The sequence below is a fragment of the Scyliorhinus torazame genome, chromosome 15, assembly GCF_047496885.1.
Source record: "Scyliorhinus torazame isolate Kashiwa2021f chromosome 15, sScyTor2.1, whole genome shotgun sequence".
Lineage (NCBI taxonomy): Eukaryota > Metazoa > Chordata > Chondrichthyes > Carcharhiniformes > Scyliorhinidae > Scyliorhinus > Scyliorhinus torazame.
The window spans coordinates 183,996,987-184,014,315 of NC_092721.1; the positions used below are offsets into that span (position 1 = coordinate 183,996,987).

At 42.4% G+C, this 17,329-nt stretch overlaps 1 protein-coding gene across 13 annotated transcripts in view; it reads right to left on the reverse strand.

Annotated features, from left to right (window-relative positions):
• Positions 1 to 17,329, reverse strand: part of herc2 (HECT and RLD domain containing E3 ubiquitin protein ligase 2) — a 344,572-nt gene that overhangs the window by 25,738 nt on the left and 301,505 nt on the right. For 11 of the 13 annotated variants that reach the window (XM_072477236.1, XM_072477235.1, XM_072477230.1 and 8 more), the window contains 5 exons: positions 10,270 to 10,361; positions 6,128 to 6,267; positions 4,001 to 4,188; positions 3,429 to 3,626; positions 2,750 to 2,833 (listed from right to left, as the gene is read on the reverse strand). In XM_072477236.1, coding sequence (XP_072333337.1) covers positions 2,750 to 2,833; positions 3,429 to 3,626; positions 4,001 to 4,188; positions 6,128 to 6,267; positions 10,270 to 10,361 — 702 coding nt within the window. The remainder of the gene's footprint in view (positions 1 to 2,749; positions 2,834 to 3,428; positions 3,627 to 4,000; positions 4,189 to 6,127; positions 6,268 to 10,269; positions 10,362 to 17,329) is intronic. The other 2 variants (XM_072477237.1, XM_072477227.1) reach the window with 1 other exon arrangement.

Genomic DNA, 17,329 nt, shown 5'->3' on the forward strand with positions numbered 1-17,329 from the left:
TTCAACACGTTTATTAAACTATTTACACTTCTATTACTCGGGTTCAACACTACTGCTAATCCTACTATAGCTACCCAGACTGACTAACCAGTTGCTGCAATCCATGTGGTGGGTGTAATATTGAATCAACCCTGTGTCTCTGCTCACTGACTGTCTCCACTGGAAAGAGGAAGATCATGTGTGTTGTGTCCTTTATATATGGGTTGGTGTAATGCCCTCTTGTGGTCGTGTCACCTCCTTGTGTATCGTGAATGTCCATTGGTCGTGTCATATCTAATTGATCTATTGGTTGAGTGTGTGTGTGTGATGTTTCTGGTGCTCCCTCTAGTGTCTGCTAGCCTACATGCATTTACATTGGTGCAGATCACCACAAGCCTTATGTAATGATTTACATTGCTTGAACATGCCTTGACTGCTTGCTCCCACATCATAAGATAATCTTCAAGCCACATTATTCCTGTCCTCTGAAACCCTGTTCCAAAATTATTTGTCTATTCCCTGTTACAGCAAGGTTTTTAAAAGCAATCTCTTCTAACCAGGCTTCTAGGTTCTCTACCTTTACTCCCTCTTTAGTGACCTCCTCTTCCCCCTTGAAAAGTGTTCTGAGATGTACATCTACATACAAAAAAATACTTCCACTTATATAGAGCTTTTCAACCCCACGTCATCCTAAGCACTTCATAGCTATTGAAGTACTTCTTTCAAGTGTTGTAAGCTCCCATAAACAGCAATGTGATAATGACCAGATAATCGATTAGTAGTGCCAATTGAGAGATAAAAATTGGTCAGGACACTGGGGATAACTCCAATGATCGTCTTTGAAATATTGCTGTGGGGATCTGGGCAGACAGAGCATTGGATTAATGTCTTATCTGAAAAATTGCACCTCCAACAGAGCAGCAATCCCTCAGTGCTGCACTGGAGCGTCAGCCTTGACTCTAGTGCTCAAGTCCGTAAGTGGGACAAGAATCCACAGCTTTCTGATAGAGGCTAAAGTGCTATCATCTGAGCTATGGCTAACATACACTCATGATACACAGGGTGCACTATATAAATATCAGCGTTTCAAAACAAGTCAGGGGCTTTTCACAGTAACTTCATTGAAGCCTACTTGTGACAATAAGTGATTATTATTATATTATTAAATCAAGCTGAGTTGATCGTGAACAGTCAGCGAAAAGTTCAAATGGTTGGAAATGTGAACTTGCATTAATATAGTGCCATGATTGTAGAAAGGTATTCCAAATCACTTCATAAAACCGCAATCAAATGAAAGTCAACACTCAGCCAAAGATGATATTAGGACAGGTAGAAATGTGGGCAAGCAACTGGGCTTTAAGGAGCACATTAAAGGAGAAGAGATGGAGGAGTTAGGAATTTCAGAACTCACTGTTTACTATGCCTTCAGCCATCTAAGCAATGAAGGTCAACAACCTCAGGGGTAATGGGCAAGCAGGACTTTGTGAAAAATAGGATGTAGGTGGCAGAGGAGGGCAGGGCGGGGTTTAAGAAGACGATTGGTAGTGGATAAAGGATAGCCATGTTTTCCAAGATGATCCTGAAATAGCAAGCACTTTGAGCAATAGTGCTTCATGTGGTTAGTTCAGCAAAGTATGTTGAAAACCCGTGGAATATCAGATACTCTCAAAATATCAGCCCACTGACTTGAAGGATTGAAAAATGACTTCCTTAAACACAATATTAGCTTGGTTGTACTTGATAACTGTTTCCCAGATAATCAACTTCCCTTATTTAGCAGTGGAACTAGATATAAAAAGGTAATGAGGCAGACACTGAAAGATTGAGAAATAATATGGGAGAACCAGTACTGTAGCACAGAATTTTACAATGGTGGATTAGTAGAGATTAAACTATACAGCAGTATTAATATTATAAACAATCAACAGAACCCAATACTACTCCCATATCAAGGAAGGTTTTTCAAAAGATTCTCATTTAACAGACCAATCCATCTCGAGCCTCCATTTATTCTCCTCCCTCTTGCATCAACCTCAGTAGTCCTCTATTTTACTATTACTATGTTTTTTGCTTTGAACTCTTTCCTTTTGCACTGAAGCCCCAAAATAAATATCTCCCAACATTTTCTCCTTCGCCTTAAATCCAATCATACTCTTTGGCTCCCCCTGTAGCTCATTATATCCCAAGTCTTCAAAACTGTGGAACTCCTTTACTAACCTCAGTCTTTCTTTCTTCCTAAAGCCTACAAACGTAAAACCTAACCGCCTCCAATGCTCAGTAACCTCGGCATTGTCCTGTGCTATAGATGTTCTCTGCTAACAAGTCTTGTCATTTTACCAGGTTGGAAGCATTCTTTATCACAATTAAAAACCAAGCATCTTACTGAAACGGACTTCTGAAACAGCAGTAACAAGACACAAGAGCACAAGTCATTGCCCTCAGCAATTCAAGTCAAAAGTTGTAACTAGCGTTGGTTGCAAAATAGAAGGAAAGACTCAGATGTTTGACCAGATTAATGTTTAAACGCTTAAAAAGAAACAAAAGCATCCTTCTTTGACAGAACGTTATCCAGCCACAAAAATTGACATTTAAAGTGGGAGCCAAACATAACTTACACAAAGTAAAAAAGGAGTCCTATTGAACTTAGTCATGTGCCACTGCTCAAATGCATTGCCTAACAGCCTCAAGATATACACATCAAGAACAGCTGCTAAAAGTCCAGGCTTCCAGTTTTAAAGTTTCACTGGGTATTTTGCTGCACGATTTGTACCTGGATTCTGTTCAGCTCCACAACAGGTCCATGCTGTCGATCTCGGACCATTGTTGCCTGGACTACCTTGCGGAAAGCAGCCTCCTGCAATAATATGTTGAAGAGATTGAGGAACTGTGAGAACCTCTACCAATAAACTGTGCTTTAGGAAAAAAAGTCAAAGTCATAAACGTTGTTCCTACTGAAATCATAGCATTGAATACGTACTTCACTAACTGTCCCCGTGTTAGTTCTTCAGTAACCTCCTACTTATCGAATTTTATTATAAATCATGTTACAGTCTCTGCCTTCACACTACTTGTAGTAAAGTATTCCACGTGCTAATAACCCTCTGAAAATTTCCTCCCCGTAGTCTTCGAGTGAGAATCATGCAATCCTGTTCTGTGGTCATCAATTTGTTTAGCAGCCTTTCACTATTTGCCTTCTCAGTAACATTTCTATTGCTGAGAAACCTGCTTAACCTTTCTGCAAATGCTATTATTCCGTTATTAACATCTAAGGAAGCAACTTGCTCATGATTTCTGCTGGTGCTGTAATTGTTATTGATTGAAATGGTGAAACGCAATGTGGAGCCATAGCTGATCTCTCCTTACACCTTCGTCGTTATTTCACAGTGCATAAGACATTTGATAAAGGCTGTTCCACTAAAGCTGAGCCCCTTGTCAAAACAAGGCCTTACCTTGCCCTGTGATATTAATATTCCACGCAAAGTATCGAGTCCAACCGATGGACCTTGCCCAGTTTCATCAAGCCGGCCTTCCAAATCAAACATTGGAATACAGGGACAGAAGAGTTCGGAGATATGGTGCAGTAGTAACAGTCTATTTCGCAATGAGATTATTGGGATTTCCTGGAGGTAGTTGTATTCCATTGGAATCTTAAATACACAAGAAATAGCATGTTTTATTTTTAAAATATATTAATTTTACTGCGTTTCTGACTCCCAAATAAACCTGCCAATTTCAAAGACTACTGCCTGAGCAGGATGGGCAGTGACTTACTGACACCATTTGGTGACAGTGTAGGTGGGCACAGCCACAAAGAGTGAATTACTTTCTGATTCTTCCTTACTTATTAAATAGATTCACTTTAATTCCATCATTGCCAAAGCCTGGGAACTCAGTAGGTCAGGAATATCAGGGATGGAGTCCCAATACTTCAAAGGACACCTTATCAACACATGTAACACATTCTGCTGCAGGCCCAACTTAAAAGAACATTTTAAAGTCACCACTAATGCTACTAACTAACCTGGGACGGGAGCTTTCCTGCATTAGCTGGTTTGCTGGTAGACCATGCCAGGGTGTGGGCCGACCCACATGCAACACGATTTATCTTTTTGCCTTGCAGTGCAGTTACTAAGCGAGGCCGTTGGATGGCATTGGTGGTTCCATCTCCAAGCTGCCCTTCGTCATTGTCTCCCCATGTGTAAACTTCTCCTTGTAAGGACAGGAAAAAGAAAACTTAACAGAGAAGTAAATTTTTACATGACTCAATATTTGGGTCAGAGGAAGCATAGTTTATTTCCACTTTCCTCTCCTCTCTTATCAAGTTTCATCCATATTCCCCTCTCTTGAAAATGCAACCTCCTCTGATCTACAGAGGCTGAATGCCCTCCAGTGCTTTGCCTAGTTGCCATTGCTGATGCGTTAGTTGGGCAGTGAGTAACAAGAGTGAGGGAGAGAGAATTGACAAAAAACACTGAGTCCAATCCTTCCTCACCCACCATCCATCCACACACAACTCCAAAGAATTAAGGTCTAACATAGGGGTGCAAACCCAAACGGCACAGGAAATACCACCAGAGTCAAATAAGCCAATTCTGCAAAAAAAAGGAAAATATTTTCTCTTTAATGAACGGATGTAAGTTTTCTCAGAATATCCCCACGTCCTTCACTGCCAACAAAGTTTTGAAAGGTCGAAGTTGTAACAGAAGCAAATGCAGCAACCAGTTAGCGCAAAGGTTTCAAAAATAGCAATGAGGCAAATGGCCAGGAAATCTGATCAAGTGGGGTTGAAAGACAGATGTTGGCCAGGGCACCAGGGATACTTTGCTGTTCTTCTCGGAGAAGTGGCACTGGCTCTTTTATGTTCTCTCGAGCAGGCAGATAGGACCTCAGCACCTTGTTCAAAATACAGCACCTCTGGCAGTGCAACAATATTCAACTTAGGTGCCAGCCTAAGTTACCTGCTCTATTCTGTGAAGTGAGATTTGATCCCAAATGTCTGACTCCAGGGTGACGCCAAATATCAAGTCACAGACAAATTCTGGCAACCATTCCGTCACTTCAAATTTTGAAATTAATGTACATATTTTAAAACAAGCATAACTTTCAGAGTTAAACTATACAGGAATTAGTTGGCGTCTCTTTTTTAAAAAAAAACTGATGAACTTGAAATCAGATTTGTCTTTTTGATGTGATCTCTTTCCAGTCCTCCCAGTGACCTCAGAATCCTGAATTAAAACATTTTTTTTCTTAATACAAACACTTGCTCGCCAGTCACTCAGAAGGAAAAACAATCCATCTCATTTCTAATACGTATAAATTGGTCCACCTTCTTCTATCCCTAATGAGTTAAAAAGGAGTGACCACAGAATGCAGGTTCAGCTAACAAATAAGGCACAACGTTTGTCAGAATGAAGCCTGGGAACTATTGCCACTGAATAACATATCAGCACTTAACACCTACCAATCAAATTTCTCTGCATAATTTTAATAACACATTAACACGTGTCTGTACGTGTTTGCGTGAGTTTCCTCCGGGTGCTCCGTTTTCCTCCCACAAGTCCCAAAAGACGTGCTGTTAGATAATTTGGACATTCTGAACTCTCCCTCAGGGTACCTGAACGTGCGCCGGAATGTGGTGACTAGAGGCTTTTCACAGTAACTTCATTGCAGTGTTAATGTAAGCCTTCTTGTGACAATAATAAAGATTATTATTATAGATTGGTACCTATTAAAACAACAAGGAGTGTGATACAAGCATTTTTAAAAAAATTTAGAGTACCCAATCTTTTTTTTTCAATTAAGGGGCAATTTAGCGTGGCCAATCCACCTACCCTGCACATCTTTGGGTTGTAGGGGTGAAACCCACGCAGACACGGGGAGAATGTGCAAACTCCACACAGACGGTGACCCGGGGCCGGGATCGAACCAGAGTCCTCAGCGCCGTAGGCAACAGTGCTAACTACTGCGCCACCGTGCCGCCCAGTGACGCAAGCATTTTAACCTTTCATATATACAATAGTATCACGGGCAGTAAATTATAACCAGTAGTCAATTTTGTAATTAAAATTTGTCTAACTCCCACTGGCGCAGTAGTTCAAGTAGGCCTGCATTAGTTTGTCTACAAGCTTTCATCTCTTACAAATCTTACCATCCTCGGTGCAGCACACGCAATGCAAAGATCCAGTTGCAATTGCGATCACCTTTTTTCCTTGTAAACCCTGGACTTGCCGAGGTCGCCTGACATGGTCATCAGACCCATGACCCAATCTATGGTAGTCACCTTTACCCCTGTAAAACCAGATAATTACAGTGGGTTATAAATTTGGCAACTTAGTTTACAAATAAATGATGCTGCTAAATTCCCAGTTTTAAGGTAACATGTCGCAGCTTCTCTTGGTAAACAGCTTCTGGGGTCAACAAAACAGCTGCTCTAGTGTCCACCTATATTTTCATTGTTTGTCCATCCAGTAAAGGAGTGACCCAATAACAATTTGTTGTGCTCGCAATGGCCACTATGTTCAACAACAGTTTGTCATCTGACTATGACTCTGGTCCTTTTTCGCGCCCATTTTGTATCACGTGAATCCTTTTCCCTCCATTCGATTTTCCATTTACTGCACTTGGTTCTTGCTTTATACAGTTCTTGTTTGGAACTTGTTGTTTTTTTTCCCAACATGGACGTTTGGTGTGCCCCTTTAGACACAATTGCTGCATTTTGCATCTTTGCACTAGCAGTCTGCCGCTGAGTACCCAGTTTTTGCACATCAATGGCAATTTTGAACCTGTTACTGTGTTCAGAATTCAGTTCACATTTTATGGATTCTAGTACTCAAAACTTAATTGTTGGGCTTTCTTAGCTGCTAATTCCATAGCGATCTCAACTTTTAAAGCCTTTAGGTTTAAGTTGCTTTCTGTTAACAGCCTTTTTTGGCCAGCTTCACGTCTCAAGGGCTGGTTTAGCACAGGGCTAAAGAGCTGGCTTTTAAAGCAGACCAAGGCAGCCCAGCAGCACGGTTCAACTCCCTGAACAGGCACCAGAATGTGGAGACTAGCGTCTTTTCACAGTAACTTCATTTGAAGCCTACTTGTGACAATAAGCCATTTTCATTTCATTTCATTTTTCATTTTAACTAGTCTGTCCCTAATGGTGTCATTCAAGGCATCTCCAAATTCATAGTTTTCAGCTACTTTCTTCAAAGTAGCTACGAACTGTATGGTTGATTCTTGGCGGATATGTGTATGGAACTTAAACCTCTTGGCGATGACCAAAAGGTTTAGGTGAGAAGTGGCCCTGCAATATTGCCACAATGTCATCATCGGTTTTTGAGCCTGGTTTTTCTAGCTGCACCAGACTTTGCAGGAGGTTGCATTTTACTCAGGAATGTTGGGACTACAATATCTGCCGCAATTTTGTTCACTTGGACAAAATAACCAAATCTTTCAGTACATGTGCTCCACTTCTCTGTGTTCTCATCATCCAGTCCCACCGCGCCAAATATTCCCACCATTTTTACCATAGAAAGGGCTTGTGTAAGCGAAATGTGCCACTAAACTACCTTGCTTCTTTTTTTTTTCCAAAGCATCAACCCTGAGCTCAGCTTGCTTCATTCGGAGTTTTGGAACACCCAAACTATTGTTGCAGGGTACTTGCTACTAATAGTGCTCCATGTATTGTTCTAGATCTTTCTGGGCGGAGCACGTGGCGAGCTTCTTTTCAATGTTGTTTCCTCCAACATCTAAGTTTAACTTAGGTTCCTTTGACGGTTGTTAAAAACTTTTGGCACATCCCAGCTGTGGTGTAGCAAAGTTTTTAGCTTCTTAAACCTTTTTGGATGTCTGCATACAGATCAATGATCTTTTATTTTATTTACTTCTCTGGGAGTCTGCCAGCATGGTTCTGACCTCCTGGTCGCAGTTTTCTTTGTGGTATTTTTAAAGGATAGGCTTGCAGATCACAAAGGTACAAACAAACAAGAGCTTTATTGGAAAGGTGTTTACGCTACAGGCTGTTAGGATAGACTGTCCGTTTGCCTGTGAAAATGGCCAATGATGTCATCAAAACATCACGTGATCAGACTCTTAAAAGTGACCCTGTTCCAATCTGGAACAAACATGAATGCACAACAAAGACTGTATGAACAATAGTGTAAAAGTACAAGTATTTATTCTGAGCTGCAGCATAAAGGGCAAGATGCTCACTTCTCAAGTCAGGGTCAGGTTTTAATCTCTGGCTTCTCATCACAAACCTGCCAAGGTGATTACAATGGGATAGCGGGATTGAGCTATATTACACAAGGGGAAGTGAAGAGTGGCAAGAAACAGAACTGATAAACTTTCATGCCACCCAGAGAAATATAGGGAGTATCGAAGGATTCCGTTGCTTGAACAATATCGACCTAACCATTTTGAAAGGACTGAAAAGTGGAGTACAAGTTAATGTTTTTTAAATTTTTTAAAATCCATTCTTGGGATGTGGGTGTCGCTGTCTGAGCCAGCATTTATTGCCCATCCCTAATTGCCCTTGAACTGAGTGGTTTGCTAGACCATTTCAGTGGGGGACAGTTAAGAGACAACCTCATCCTGTGTGGGTGGACCAGACCAGGTAAGGATGACAGATTCCCTTCCATGAAGGACATTTCTGAGCCAGATGGGTTTTTACGACAATTGGCAATGGTTTCATGGTCCTCATTAGTCTTCCCATTCCAAATTTCTATTGAATTCAAATTTCACCATCTGCCATGGTGGGATTTGAACCCGGGACCCCAGAGCATGACCCTGGGTCTCTGGATTACTAGTCCAGTGACAATACCACTACGCCACTAATTATAAAGTCATGGAAGCTTTATAAGCTCTGCTTTGGAGATCGTACAACACTAAAATTAGAGCTCGCCTATTTTGGGAAGAAATCTTTTAAAAAGCACACGTTCACACAGAATCACTGGATTTGGGAATTTTGTCCCTCAAAAAGCAGTAAATTAGGAGCCAATTGAAATTTTAGGACTAAGATTGATTATATCACGAGCACTGTTCCTGTTTTATAGGTACTTAATTTTGAATCACCAACTATCTGAAGATCAATAACAGCAATGACTCCGAGCCCCGCCCCTGCACCATTACCTTTGAAAATACCCAGCATCTATCCTGGATCTAACCTCGTTTGGTATATACAATATCTCCGCAGACATGGCATCAAATTCCATTTGTGTGCTGATGACACCAATCCTTGCCTTGGCAGCACCTCATGAGCCCTTCTGTGTTTTCGGTCTGCTTGACTGTGTACAGTCTTCCAGCTCATTTTCCTCATTGAGAAGACTAAAAACATAATCTTCGGCTTCGAATTCTATAGCCTTGACAACAATTCCATTCTCCTTCCTAGCCACTCTCTCAGGCTGCTTGGAGTCTCGACATCCCATCTGATCCAGAGTAGAGCTTCCAAACTCATATTCTCTACTTCACGAAGGCTTCCAGTTTCCACCTCTGTAATATCGACTGCTTCTGCTCTGTCTCAGCCAATCTGCTCCTGAAACCTTAATTCTTGCTTTCAGTCACTTCCCGACTTGACAAATTCAAAGTTGTCCTGCTCTTCACCATCTACAAACTTAAATTCACACAAACCCTGCTACCTGTATCCAATCACCGATCAAGTCCCACTCATCCATGATCCAACCTTGCTGTCCTACATTGGTTCCTGGTCACCTAACATCGCAAATTACAATTTTTCACCTTCATATTAAAATCCATTCCTGGCCTTATCCACCCCAACTTCCTCCAGACCCAAAATCTGTCCCCCTCCCAAACTCTGGCTGCTCGCCAATCCCCCTTCACCATACCATTTTGAATTGTGTCTACAGTCATCTAAGCCTCACACCATTGAATCCCCTCCCTAAATTGTCCCTGCTCTCCACTTCTCTCTCTTCCCAGAGACCCTCCCTAATCCTCACCTTTTTGACCACATGTTGGTCATTTCTCTTAATTTAGTTTGTTGGTTATATTTTTGTTTACACCAATTAAGTAGTTTGATATTCTTTTTCTGGATGAAAGCAAACAATGTAAATGCAAGCTGCTTTCATTATTAAAATGGACGCCGATCACCTGCTACTAACTTGTCATTTCATTGAGGGTATCTGAAGCAAACAGCAAGGAAACATAAGACTGCTAAAATTAAGACAGAAGGTTGAAAAGGAAAGAATCCACTCCTACCATGCATGCAAATACTCTTCTTTCAGGTTAATGAGAACTGACGAAAGCAGCTGAATATGAAAAACACAGACCGCTAAAGATAATACATACCAAGTATAAACAGACCCAGATTTAGTTAAGGCCACGGAAAATTGTGATCCACATTCCACTTTAACCACACCAAGTCCAGTTAGGGAGTCAATCTATTTGTAGAAAATAATGAGAAATATCAATGGAAGCAATCCCAAAGGTTGGCAGTTTAATTAATACTCCAGCTAAATGGTCATAAATCAAGTAGAAATATACTAAAAGACTGAACGCAAAGTAAATAAAAAGTTTTTTTGTTTAAATAGTTGTACAGAGTTGATAGCAAACAGCAGGTGCACGCTGAAAAATCAATCCCCAGGTAGTTTCAAATGAACACCTCTGTAGATTCCAGCTTTGTGACAGGGCCTCTGGAGCTCACCACGCAAACACATATTTTGCAGTTTATTTCCTACAAATTCCTAGATTAAATAATCAAGAATCTGAGGGAGTGAAATTTGGTGTTCACATAAAAGTGTTGTTGAGTTAATAAAAACATTTTGATCCAAACAAACAGCAACCCAGAAGTTCAAATTTGAAAGACAAGGCAAATGGAGAGAATACATTTTTTCCCCCAATTATGGGGCAATTTAGGGCCAATCCACCTACCCTGCACATCTTTGGGTTGACCCACGCACTCATGGGGAGAATGTGCAAACTCCACATGGACAGTGACCCAGGGCAAGGAACAAACCCAGGTCCTCAGCGCCGTGAGGCAGTAGTGCTAACCAATGTGCCACTGTGCCACCCAGGGAGAATAAATAATAATTAACTATTAAATTGTGTCCAGCAATGGCTGGATTAGGACACAAACTAGTGTTGTATGCAGTAATTATGATGCGGACATCCTGAATTTGCAGGTTCTAGAAGGGCGACAATGATGTGTCAAGAGATTTGCTACATCTTATTGCAATCTTTCCCAGCTACAGTTTAATATTGTGGTAACTTGACCACAAAAAGATAGTCGAACACGTGGTAAAAATTCAATTTTCTTTACTTTCTTTTACTTGTGAAAATATCGAAATAATAGTACAGTTTGACTTCAGACACCAGCAGCAATTATACTCAATTATACACAAGCTCCTCGAGGCAACACTGAAAACCCGCACAAGCCCGTGCTACCCATGACATCACACCCAGGTGAATTGGACATTCTGAATTCTCCGTGTGTACCCGAACAGGCGCTGGAATGTAGCGACTAGGGGCTTTTCACAGTAACTTCATTGCAGTGTTAATGTTAGCCTACTTGTGACAATAAAGGTTCTTTATTTTATTTTTATTTATTAAAAGATATCCATACATATAATCAAATAGGAAGATGGTTACTATAACACTTCTCTTCACCCCCCCCCCCACCTTAAAGTTCAATCCCCTTCAAGTAAATATAATAACACACATCTCAATTATACATCAATCTTTCAGGAACTTTGCGACTGCTGTGATCTGTGTAGAATCTTGGAACAAATCACTCAGAAACATTGTCCCATTATCAGAATGCAGTAAGCCATGAGTTGCAAAAACTTGGCACAGCTTCTCTATTGTAATGGGAGCTGTAATGTTGCTCATGATGTGCATTTTTAACCACTTAGAAAGCGCATCCTCAACGACTAGAAACATATGACACATAGAAAGGCCCTGCAAAGTCCACATGAATTCTAGACCAGGGACTTTCGGGTCACACCCACGGTGGGAGTGGGGCTGGTGGCGTCACCTTTTGTTATCCGACAAGCTGAACAGGAATTCACCTTGTTCTCCAAGTCCTGATCCATATTAGGCCACCTAATGTATGACTTTGCTGAACTTTTCATTCGGGAGGTACCTGGGTGAACCTCATGAACTTCATCTACAATTGCGAATGACCAGGGAGTGGAATGACCTCTCTAGATATGCAACCATCCTGCATACTCAGCTCATCTTTGTGTTTCACATATGGTCTCAGTTCCTCGCCCTCTATAACAGGAGGGCAACCCTGCATAAAGCAATCTTCGCACCCGGGACAAGACAGGATCCCTGTCCGCCCACTGTTTAATCTGTTTGACACACACAGGTGAATTTGAAAGTCATTCAAACAAGAAAATTATCTCCAGAGGGAATACAATCTTGGTTGACATGTCCGGTAAAGGAATACGACTCAGCGTGTCTGCATTCGCATTGTCCTTCCCTGCCTTGTACGGTGTTGTACTGGTAGGTTGACAGTGTGAGAGCTCAGCGCTATAATCTTGCTGAGGCCATGGGAGGAATGCCTCTAGACTCTCTAAAAAGGCTAATCAATGGCTTGTGTGTGTACATATGGTGACTGAACACCAATGAAGGTACTGATGAAATTGTTTCACAGTGAAAACATTATCTAGGCCTTCCTTGCCTCGCTGTGAATATTCCTACTTAGCTGTGGTCAGTGTTAGTGATGCAAACCACTGACCCGTCCTCCATCAAATGAGTGTACTGCTCCAATGATATAAGGCGAGGCATCACATGACAGAATGAACTCTCTGTGCTGATCAAAGAAAACGAGCAGATTCGATTGTAGCAACACTTTCACGTCCTGAAAGCTTTCTCTTGTGCTGATCCCCACTTCCATTTGATCTCTTTGCGCAGCAACAGATACAATGTCGCCAACACTGTTGAAAGGTCTGGCAGGAACTCCCCGCAGTGGTTCATTAAATCCTTGATAGATCAATTTTTTTCCTCCACAGAGAATAGACACTACACCGTGATTCCGTGACTCAGATATTCCCCACACTGCCTGGAAGATGCATTTTCTATGCTTCAGACGCTGTAACACTTGATCCAGGTTTTCCCCTGTGATTAGGACATCGTCCAAATAAACTGCCACACAGGGAATACCCCTAAACAGAGTGTGCATTATCCTTTGTAAAATCGCCAGGGAGACACCCCAAAGATCACATGGTTGTATTTGAATGAGTCGTTGTAGGTATCGATTGTGAAATACTGTTTTGAGTCCTCCTCTAACAAGAGCTGCTGGTAGTCTTGACTCGTGTCAAGTTTTGAAAACATCTTTCCTCCTGCAAAACAGATCTTCTACCCTCAGCAACGGGCAAGCATCCAGTTTAGAAACCAGATTAATGGTAAATTTGTAATCCCCGCATATGCACACAGTACCATCGCTTTTGAGAATTGGTGCAATTGGAGCTGACCAACATGAAAATTCAATGATTCTTAGCCTTTGCAGCCACTTCAACTCCTTCTCCACTTTGCGTTTCATGGTTTAGGGCACTGTCCTGGGCTTGGAATAGTGAAAAGGATCCACAAACAACTGCAGTGCCCCACAATGTACCCAATTCGTCTTTGAATATCTCACGATATTTCTGAATGACGTCCTCTGTCACTTGTGTGCTTCATCTCACCCCAGTTCAACTGAAGTTTCCTAAACCAGCCACGCTCGAGTAGACTAGGCCCATTCCCTTTTATTACCAGGAGCCATGTTCTTGCTTGTTGGCTGTTATATGTAATGTCCACCTCTAACGCTCCATGTAATGGTACAGTCTCACCCGTGTACCTTAGAAATGTTGGGCAATAACTGATGGCATAGGATGGTGGGGATTCTGAACAAGTGCAACTAAATCTGCAAATGAAACGTCGCCATGGTGTTGCTAAATTTGCCATTAACATGTAGGTTTTTGCCCCACACACAGTTGAATTGAGCACTGTTTAGCCTCATCTGCAATTTCATTTGCCAGGAAAAAGTGTGTCCCAATCTTTCCACATACTCCGTCCATCTCGCGTGCAAACTCATTGATAGTCCTGAACACAGCCATGGTGCCGTCAACATGATTCACCTCAGCAAACTCACAAAACAGCAGCCCCAGCCCCTCCCGGCCATGTGGTAGAGCTCTCGTCTATCGTCTACATTGCAAGCTACCTACTCTCCATACAAAACTGTGTGTCTTGGCCTGTTTAATTCTTGTCACCGTCCATGGGCAGAACGATGGCAAAGTGCTGAGCACTGCTGCCACACAGCGCCAGGGACCTGGATTCGATTCCGGACTCTGTGAAGTTTACACGTTCTCCCAGTGTCTGCGTGGATTTCCTCCGGATGCTCCGGTTTCTTCCCATAGTCCAAAGATGTACAGGTTAGGTGAATTGGCCATGATCAATGCGTGGGGTTACAGGGATAGGACAGGGGAGTGGGCCTAAGTAGAGTGCTCTTTTGGAGAGTCAGTACAGACTCAATGGGCTGAATGGCTCCTTCTGCACTGTAGGGATTTCTATGGAAAAGGATGTGATAACTTGACCACAAAAAGGTAGTTGAACGCGTTGTAAAAATTCAATCTTCTTCACTTGTGAAAATAGAGATAATAGAACAGCTTGACTTCAGACACCAGCAGCAATTATACACTGTACATAAGCTCCTTGTACCGATACTGAAAACGCACACAAATCTATTCTCACATTTGTTAAAGACATCTGTACATATAATCAAATAAAAAGATGCTTACTATAACACTCTACAACCAATATCCAATCCATTTCCTCTCTATTTAGTTTTAATGAAGAGTCAAACAGACTCGAAACATTACCTCTGTTTTCCCTCCCTACAGATGCTGTCATACCTGAGATTTTCCAGCATCCTCTGTTTTGGTTTCAGCATCTGCAGTATTTTATTTTACTGTCAGACGGTTGCGCTGCTTAAGCTGAAGAATGCTAAGCTTGAGGGTCAGCCAGCTACATTTTGCAACAATAACAGAGAGTGAAAGTGTGAGAGAGAAAGAGAGTTTGTGTGTGAGAGAGAGAGAGAGAGAGAGAGTGTGAGAGAGAGAGAGTGAGTGTGAGAGCGAGGGAGATTGTGTGAGAGAGTGTAAGAGAACATGTGTAAGAGAACGTGTGAGAGAGAACGTGTGAGAGAGAGTGTGAGAGAGTGTGTGTGAGAGAGAGTGTGAGAGAGACAGTATGAGAGAGAGTGTGAGAACGAGTGTGAGAAAGAGAGTGTGAGAAAGAGAGTGTGAGAAAGAGAGTGTGAGAGAAAGAGTGTGTGTGAGAGTGTGTGAGAGTGAGAGAGAGTGAGTGTGTGAGAGTGAGAGAGTGCGTGAGAGTGTGTGAGAGAGTGTGAGAGAGAGAGAGATAGTGTGTGAGAGAGTGAGAGTGTGTGAGAGAGTGTGTGAGAGAGTGAGAGAGTGTGAGAGAAAGAGTGAGAGAAAGAGTGAGAGAAAGAGTGAGAGAAAGAGTGTGAGAAAGAGTGTGAGAGAGTGTGAGAGAGTGTGAGTGTGTGAGAGAGTGTGTGAGAGAGAGTGTGTGAGAGTATGAGAGAGAGAGAGAGAAAGAGTGTGAGAGAGTGTGAGAAAGAGTGTGAGAGAGTGTGAGAAAGAGTGTGTGAGAGAGAGTGTGTGAGAGAGTGTGTGAGAGTGTGTGAGAGTGTGTGAGAGAGAGTGTGTGTGAGAGAGAGAGTGTGAGAGAGAGAGAGAGAGTGTGAGAGAGAGTGTGAGAGAGAGAAAGAGAGTGTGAGAGAGTGAGAGAGAGAGAGAGTATGAGAGAGAGTGAGAGTGTGAGAAAGAGAGTGTGCGAAAGAGTGTGAGAAAGAGAGTGTGAGAGAGCGAGAGTGTGTGAGAGTGAGAAAGAGTGTGAGATAGAGAGTGTGTGAGAAAGAGTGTGTGTGAGAAAGAGTATGAGAGAGCGAGAGTGTGAGAGAGAGTGTGAGAGCGTGAGAGAGAGTGTGAGAGAGAGTGTGTGAGAGCGTGTGAGAGAGAGTGTGTGAGAGAGAGTGTGTGAGAAAGAGTATGAGAGAGAGTGTGAGAGAGAGTGTGAGAGCGTGTGAGAGAGAGAGTGTGAGAGAGAGAATGTGAGAGAGTGTGAGAGGAAGAGAGTGTGAGAGGGTGAGAGAGTGTGAGAGAGTGCGAGAGAGTGTGTGAGAAAGAGTGAGAGAAAGAGTGTGAGAGAGTGTGAGAAAGAGAGTGTGTGAGAAAGAGAGTGTGTGAGAAAGAGAGTGTGTGAGAGAGTGTGAGAGACTGAGAAAGAGAGTGTGAGAAAGTGTGAGAAAGTGTGAGAGTGAGAGAGTGTGTGAGAGAGTGTGAGAGAGTGTGAGCGAGAGTGTGTGAGTATGAGAGAGTGAGAGAGAGTGAGAAAGAGAGTGTGAGAAAGAGTGTGAGAGAGTGTGAGAAAGAAAGTGTGTGAGAAAGAGTGTGCGAGAGAGTGTGAGAAAGAGAGTGAAAGAAAGTGTGAGAAAGAGTGCGAGAGTGTGTGAGAGAGTGTGTGAGAGAGAGTGAGAGTGAGTGTGAGAGAGAATGAGTACGAGAGAGGGTGAGAGTGTGTGAGAAAGAGTGTGTGAGAAAGAGTGTGTGAGAAAGAGTGTGAGAAAGAGTGTGTGAGAAAGAGTGTGTGAGAAAGAGTGTGTGAGAAAGAGTGTGTGAGAGTGTGTGAGAAAGAGTGTGTGAGAAAGAGTGTGTGAGAAAGAGTGTGTGAGAAAGAGTGTGTGAGAAAGAGAGTGAGAAGGAGAGTGTGTTAGAAAGAGTGTGAGAAAGAGTGTGTGAGAAAGTGTGTGTGTGAGAGAGAGTGTGTGAGAGAGAGTGTGTGTGTGAGAGAGTGTGTGTGAGAAAGAGAGAGTGTGAGAGAGAGAGAGTGAGAGGGAGTGTGTGAGGGAGAGTGTGAGAGAGTGAGTATGAGAGAGAGTGAGAGAGTGAGAGAAAGAGAGTGTGTGAAAGAGAGTATGAGAAAGAGTGTGTGAGACAGTGTGTGAGAGAGTGTGTGAGAGAGTGTGAGCGAGAGTGTGTGAGTATGAGAGAGTGAGAGAGAGTGAGAAAGAGAGTGTGAGAAAGAGTGTGAGAGAGTGTGAGAAAGAAAGTGTGTGAGAAAGAGTGTGCGAGAGAGTGTGAGAAAGAGAGTGAAAGAAAGTGTGAGAAAGAGTGCGAGAGTGTGTGAGAGAGTGTGTGAGAGAGAGTGAGAGTGAGTGTGAGAGAGAATGAGTACGAGAGAGGGTGAGAGTGTGTGAGAAAGAGTGTGTGAGAAAGAGTGTGTGAGAAAGAGTGTGTGAGAAAGAGTGTGTGAGAAAGAGTGTGTGAGAAAGTGTGTGAGAAAGAGTGTGTGAGAAAGAGTGTGTGAGAAAGAGTGTGTGAGAGTGTGTGAGAGTGTGTGAGAA